General features: G+C 61.2%; 1 protein-coding gene across 2 annotated transcripts in view; it reads left to right on the top strand.

The window, feature by feature from the left end:
• Positions 1 to 479: 479 nt before the first annotated feature.
• Positions 480 to 7,280, top strand: part of DAG1 (dystroglycan 1 (dystrophin-associated glycoprotein 1)) — a 49,994-nt gene continuing 43,193 nt past the window's right edge. The window contains exon 1 of one of the 2 annotated variants that reach the window (XM_005865372.2): positions 480 to 554. In XM_005865372.2, coding sequence (XP_005865434.1) covers positions 495 to 554 — 60 coding nt within the window. In that variant the 5' untranslated portion in view covers positions 480 to 494. Of the gene's footprint in view, positions 555 to 1,517; positions 1,647 to 7,280 lie in introns of those variants that run through there. The other variant, XM_005865375.2, reaches the window with a different exon arrangement.

Consider the following 7,280-nt stretch of genomic DNA (forward strand, 5'->3'; position numbering starts at 1 on the left):
AGACGAGCAGAGCTGGCAGATGCCTGGCATATTTGTAAGAACTTAAAGAGGCTCCAGCCCGGCTGGCATGGTTCAGTGGTTGAGCAGTGGTTGAACATCTACCTATAAAACAGGAGGCCATGGTTCGGTTCTATTGCTGGTCAGGGCGCATGCCCGGGTTGTGAGCTCGATCCCCAGTGTGGGGAGCGCAGGAGGCAGCCAATGATTCTCTCTCCTCATTGATGTTTCTCTTGCTCTCCCCCTCCCTTTCCCTCTGAAATAATTTTTAAAAAAAGAGTCTCTATGTGGCAGGGGTCATTAAAAAATGGGGGAAAGAGGTGTGGGTAGGTATTGAGAGAAGAGGAAGTGGAGATCATGTGGGTGGGAGTGGAGGGCAGAAAGGTGGGGGTGGGGTGAAGTGGAGGGAGGGAGCCAAGCCTGGCAGGTGAGCAGGAAGTGAGGAGTCTGTCCTCCTGCAGCCGGAAGTCGGGCTTCAGGTGGAGCGCTGAGCAGGGATGATCACAGGTCGCTTTGGGTCTGGACGTCAGACCTGCCTGCTGTCCCAGGAGGCCTGGGTGAGCAAAGGGCAGGGCCCCACGGCCGCCTCCTCCCCAAGGCCACACCTGAAGGTGCTCAGACGTCCAAGACCCAAGAAGAAAGGGCGCTGTGTAGGGCGCGGGCTGGCCCCTCCCCTTGGCGGACAGGAGGCGAGGGCACCGCGCCCTGCAGGGGCCTGGGAGCGGTGGCAGCTGTGGTCCCTGTGAGGGCACCGGCAGCCCGCAGCTGTGTGGGTCTCCGGGACTTGAGGACATCGGCCATTTGAAAGTCAGGGCTGTGGGTGGGCTAGCAGGGCCATGAGGGCAGGGGGGGTGCCGAGGGGGGGAGGTCATGGCAGTTCAGCCCCTCCATCCAGCTGTCGGGGGAACAGCTGCCGCTCAGAAGGAGGGAGCCGGGCAGCAGGGCAGCAACAGGTGAGGAAGGGCCGTGGGAATGGAAGTCCGAAGCCCGCGGGGAGGAGGCCCTGGGGGAGGGGAAGCATCTGTGGGCTGACTGGCCAGCCTGACTTTCCGATGCAACAGACATTCCTCAGGGAAGAGAGGAGGTGGGGGTGGGGGCTGGGCGGCCAGAGAAGGAGCCAGTGCTCCCCCTGGTTCCCCAAAGGCCTTCCTTCTGGGCTACTCTGCCCTCCTGGGGCCTCTCCCCCTGGGATGCTCCCCAGCCCTGTCGCTGGGATGGATTTTCCCGCCCCACCCTCTTGGGCTCCTTATCTGCACCTGTGCCTGGCTTTCCGCTGGGCAGGAAAGTAAACAGGCTTTGGGAGAGCTGTGGCCACGGTTCAGAGAGGGAGGGAGGGGTTTGCCCAGGGCCCAGGGCCTGGGCTTTTGGGACCTCAACTCTGGGCTGCCCCGGAGAGCAGGTAGGCCTGGGGCACCTGCAGGCCCTGCCCCTGCCAGCAGGAAGCGGGGAGTCTGGTCCTGCAGCAGCAGGAAGTCAGGCAGAGCGCCCAGCAGGGCAGGGTCACAGGTAGCTTCGGGCCTGGGCGTGAGCTCCGGCCGCTGTCCCTCGAGGCCCGGGACTTCCAGGGTGAGTCCTGCGAGGAGCCTGTGAGCTCCCACCTCTCTGCCCACCTCAACGCCAGCGCCTCGCCGAGGGTCCCAGGCAGCGGGGTGAGTACCAGGAAGTCTCAGCAGAGGGCGGGGAGGGGTCAGCGGAGGCCAGCCTTCCTTCCTGCCCCTCCCCCAAATGGGATGAGCAGCTGCGGCCCTGGCTCCGAGGCCCAGGAGGTCCGCTCAGAAGCAGCCTTCCTTCCAGCCCGTCCCCACCCTGTGTCGGACCAGCGGCCACGTCCCTCGTGGGCCCAGACATGGGATGAGAGAGGCAGGCAGGCGCGAAATGCTTTTCCCCTTTTCTGGAAAAAGTCTCCACGCCGCGTGAATGGCTCTTTGTAAGGCCCTGGCACGTGTCAGCGCCTGGGCAGAGCCCCCTCCACCACGCCCCCCGCAGCCAGGCCAGCAGCCCCTCCGCCGAGCCTGGCTCAAGGGGCCTCGCCCACCTGAGGACCCCTCCTGCCCTTGGCCCCGTCCTTCCCACTCAGGCCGTCCGGGTCCTGAAGGTCCCTGTCGGGTCCAGCCCATTGAGCCCCATGAACACAGACCTCTCCTGCCCATTCACAGGTGGCCCCCCACCACGACCTCAGTCCCCTTTGGGTAAATGGCAGCTGCAGGGAGCCGCCTTTGAAGGTCACTGGCCCTGAGCAGTCAGCAGGAGGGGACAGCTGGCTGCGGCCTCAAGTGCCCTCCAGGTGACAGCTCACCTGTCCCCAGGGCCTCCTGCAGTCCTGTGTCTGCCAGCAGCCCCGGGGGAGTGGGTGGGTCATTTCCCTGGAAGCTGTCTTGGGGCAGGACCTTGTCCCCTCCTCCTCGCCTCCCACTCCCGCTCCTCTCCTCTCTCCTCCTCCGAGGCTCCCAGCCATGGACTTCTTTGCCCAGGGAGTTGGTGCTAGGCCTGGGGGTGAGGGGTGGGGAGGGAGGGTTCTGCAGGGTCTGAGCCCCCACCTGCAGCAATACCAGGAGCTGCCCGCACCCAGGAACCATTCCCCCACCACAGGGTGTCCCCTCCCCCTCTTCCGTCCTGTCCTTCCTCCTCTGGCTCGAGCTCTCTCCCTCTCTCTCTCTCTCTCTCTCTCTCTCTCTCTCTCTCTCCCTCTCTCTCTCTCTGCATTCTCTCCCTCTCTCTCTCTCTCTGCATTCCAAGGTATTCTAAATGCTTGTTCTGACTTGACTCCCTGGGGCCTGGTACTCCTCCCTCCAAAAGACCCCCTACCTCTCTGCTCAGTCTCTCTCTCCCCACCTGCCAGGGGGAGGAGGGTCCGGGCTGGCCAAACTGCTACCCCCATTAGTCACCCCACCACATTCCTTCCTGGAGGCCCGAGGCCACCGGCTCCACTCCGGCCTCCTCGCTCCCACCCTTCAGCTAACCTGCCTGGTCCTGGTCCTGGGATCTACTCTGGCAAAGCCCAGCCTGGTGCAGTCCAGCTCCAGCGCCTGCCCTCCCACCAGTTGCTCTTTCTGCCTCATTCCCTGTTCCATTCACTGCTCAGGCCATGGCCACCTGCAGGGCTCCTCAGACCTGTGGGCACTTCCTCCTCCATCCCAGGCCTGTTCCACGCCTTCCCTGAACCCGGGCTTCCTCCTTCACCTCCTGTGGGACTTCCCTGCTGAACTGCACCCCTCCAAGCCTTCCCAGCCTCTGATGATCCCATTTTCACGGACTTATTTATTATCATTGTTACTTATTTGCTGTCTGTCGTGTTACACTAGGATTTGGGCTCCACAAGAGCAGCCTTGTTCCTTTTGTCCCTTGCTGGGCTCCCAGCGTACAACAGACTCAGAAAATGTCTGTGGGTTGAAAACACACGATGGATGTTTCACCCTGGTCCTGACTCGGTCACACAAAGTGGTCATCTGTCTCGCTCAGCCAGCAGGCAGGTCTGAAGCCCACATGTGAGGTCACTGGATGATGCGGACGAGCAGAAAAGGCAAGCAGCTCATATAAGGTCACGCAGTGACCTTAGCTCTGGGTTTATTCCTCGCGCAGACACAATGGGAGGCCGATGAGCTGACAGTCACTCTTTATCCCATAATTAGTTTCCCTCAAGATGACGCCAGGGATCCCTCTCATTCCTCCCAGGAGTGTTAGGGATCCCCAGGCCACAGGTGGGGCTCCCAGAGGCCCTGCCTCTGTCCACTCTGTCCAAGGGCATACCCTCAGCCATGGTGACAGAGTCAGAATCAGTGGTTGCTGGGTAACTGGTCCCTGTCTCTTGACTAAAGGGCCGCTGAGGGGTGCAGCTTGGTGAGAGACATGCTCAGGTCTCAGGCGAACTCTGAGAAAGAGGGGTTTGCCCTGGAGGATCCTGGGGTCCAGCCCGGAGCCAGGCGTGGACATATGGCTGAGAGCAGAGAAGGGCCGCTCCCGGCTGACCCAGCTGAGTGTGGGCTGCCTTCCCCAGACTGAGCTTAGGAGCCAGTGGGTCAGGGACTAAAGAGAACCAACAAACAGGCCCCCGGGCTTTGCTGGCTTTCCCTGGCTGCCGGTCAGCCCAGACCTAACCTGGTGTCGAGTCCAGTGCTCAAGGCCAATAAGCCCAGTGTTTTGGGAACAGTGACCCAAAGTCGGCCTGGGGGAACTGTCTGATCCCAGGGAGTGGTGCGTGCTCAGGGGGGGCATAGGCCAAGTGTGCCCACCCAGGGGGGAGAAGTGACTTTTTTCACTCAACCTATACTCGCCCTGGCTGTGGGGTCCTGTCCCCCTGGACTGGACTGTCCCGGAGGCCAGGTGTGGGAGCTGCCGCCTGGCTGACCGGAGGGAGGCCTGTGCCAGGCCTGTGCGAAGGGGGCTGCTGGGAGCGCCGGAGTGAGGCCCTGCAAGGGAAGGGGCTGGCTTCTGGGAAGGCTGGTGGTGACCCGCAAACACGCCTACTGGCAGTTTCTCCCGGATGAACTTATCAGCCCTTTCATTCTGCCAGAGCTGCCAGACAATCTGCCTTCTGTTAAGTTCAGACAAAAGGGACCCCTCCCTTGCCCTGACTTGGCTGCCCTGCTTGCCAGCCCACTGCTCCACGCAGACCTGAAGGCCTGGCATTTGGGTCAGAAGCCTCACCCTCAGCCAGCACTGCCCCCTTCCCCTCTCCACCGGGCCTGGGGGCGGATCAGCAGCCGGAGCCTTCCTCCCTCTGGAAGAATCTGAGGCTGGGCACGGCCCTTGGCCCGGGTTCCTTGGGAACATGCCAGAATAGAGAGCCCTGGAACCCTCAGCCCAGAGAGAAGTTTGATCCCGTAGGTGTCTGCTGGCTTTCACCTGAGCTAGAACCGAGGCCTTGGCTAAGTCATCTCAGCCCCAAGGAGACCCCGGCACGATTGCCTCAGCCTTGCTCAGGACTTGGACCCTGGGGGTGACGGCCCACCAGGTGGCGAGGCTGGTGGCCCCCCCGATTTCTTCCTTCCCAAACAGACACTGAGCCTCTACCATGGGCAGACTGTTAGGTGATGGTGGCAATGTGGGACCAAGCAAATGGGTCTGTGGCCTCAAGGGCTCATGCTCCAGTGGGGGACGAACCTTGGGCTGGCAGCCTTCCTGGAGCCTCTGGCTGGGGGTGAGTGGAGAAAACATTGGGAGCCGAAGAGCCAGGAGAGGGGAGGGGTGACTGCCTGGTTCTCGGCCTCTCGATCGTCCTCCCCAGGCCCCTACCGCTTTGAGCAGCTGCTCCTGGGTGTTTCTGGGCCTCATTCTTGGTTTTGTTCTCCAACTGGCTGTGGGCACAAGCCTGACCTAGGACGGCCGAGGTCCTGCAGGGGCTCCAGAACAGCCCCCAAGAGTCACTGGAAACTTTGTGCTGGGCCCTGGGGACGGACGGGCAGTTCCCCAGGAGGGGAAAGGCGTCGGCTCTCCTGACTACAGAGTAACGAGGCCTTGACTTTACAGCTTGAGCCCGACCTATGGGCCCAGCTGTCCCCCTCCCTCTTTACTCTGCAGTGGGCTCTATGGGGACTGGTTAGCCTTTCTGACCTCTAGGGCTTGAAGGGACAGGAGGTTGGGCGAACCCCAACTCCAGACAAAAAATAAAGCCAGCCAGCAATCGAGGCCCAGAGCTCAGAGCTGTTCTGCCAAGGTTGGGGGGCTAGGGGAAGAGGGGGAGAACATCAGGGCCAGCCTGGGGCCACAGCACCTCCAGCTGAGCCCCAAACCTGGAGAGGTGGGGACTGGAAAGGATGTAGCTCTAGTCCTTACTCCCTCCTCCGGGATGAGGAAGGGCTAGCTCACCTTTGGGCACCAGCTAGTTGAGGTAGAGATTCGCCCTTGGCCAGAGCTCTGGGGGTGCTTGGGCCTGGGGTGCAGGGACCCTGGCTGCCAGAATGTGGTCTGGTGCTTTATCTGGCAAGACCAGTGCCAAAAGGGAAGAAGGGGAGTTACTCTGGCATCCATGGATGATCAGCTTCTGTGCAGATGGTAGAAGGGGGGTGTCTCATGAGGCCTGTACCCAATGCAGCCTTTTGTTTTGGAAAAACATTTACATACATATTCAGACACTAAAATCCCGTGCAGAACCCAGGGCTGCCAAGCAGTGCCTGGTGTGTTTTTCGGGGCAGGTGGGTGTGCGTATGTGGGGGGAGACTCCGTAAGCTGAAGGAGTGAATGAGAGGATATATTCTGCTTAAAAACCCAAATGACTTTTCTGCATTCTTAGCCTTTTCAAAGCAGCAGCATTTTAGAGCTGAATTTGAAAGGCCATTAGTTTTTAGTTTAACATCGAAGAGATGATGTGGGGCCTTTTCCTGGTTGTTCGTTCCTTTTCAAGTCCGTATGAATGGGGTGTGGAGCCTGTACAGTTAAGTATGAAAAATCACAGTGTGTGTTTGGGAGATGGGGCACTCCTTTCTGCTCTCTTTGAAATGTGCTTCTCCCAGGTGCTCCTAAGGTTGGGGGGAGGAGAGGGGAGAAGCAGGGGAGACCCAGAGCTTATCTGGATTCAGGGAGAACCCCCCCCCGCCGCCCCCCTGGGCAGGCAGCAGCCAGTTCTGTGCTCAGAATGCTCCCTGACAAGAGCTCAGGCCTGGACGGGAATGGACACATCCTGCGCAGGGTTTGGGGAGGAAAGGGAGCAGGGTCCCCTCCCCAGACCCATCCCTGCCTGCACAGGTCCAGTTTCTCCGGTCATGTGCGGGCCTTGGGGGTAGGGCTGTGGGCAAGGAGAGCGAGAGCGCCTTTAGGACCCTCCGCGTAAAGGGAGACAGACTTCAGCAGTCACCCCGTCCCTGGCTCCCCCGCCCCCGGAAAGAATGCAGGCCTCCAGGAGTGACCGGTGCGCCCTGATCGGAGCTATTTCTGGCTCCCACGTAGGCATCAGATTCCCGCGTTCAGAGCAGGGGGAGGGTATGCGGGTCAAGCCCGACGCGCTCCCGGGCCTCCCAGCCAGTTGGGAGTCAGGCTTCCCGCCCGGCCGGCCCTCGCCTCAGTTTCCCCACCCGTGCTAAGTGCCGGGCAACAGGCCATCACCCTTGGCAATTTGGAGGGCGCTTCCTGATGGTTTCCACGGCTTAGAGATGCCTCCTGATTTGCTTCGGGGGAAGCAGGAGGGCGAACGCGGTCGAGGGGTGGCCAGTTGTGGCCAGGCCAGTTCTCGAGCCTAACCACCCGGTTTAGCCGGATACGTCTCCGAGGCCCAAACGCCTGGGGTGGGGGGGTGGTGGGGACACCGGGGCGCCGGGGAGGGAGGATGGAGCACTGGGTGCGGCGCCCCT

Source organism: Myotis brandtii, unplaced genomic scaffold (assembly GCF_000412655.1).
Source record: "Myotis brandtii unplaced genomic scaffold, ASM41265v1 scaffold207, whole genome shotgun sequence".
In the NCBI taxonomy this organism is placed as follows: domain Eukaryota; kingdom Metazoa; phylum Chordata; class Mammalia; order Chiroptera; family Vespertilionidae; genus Myotis; species Myotis brandtii.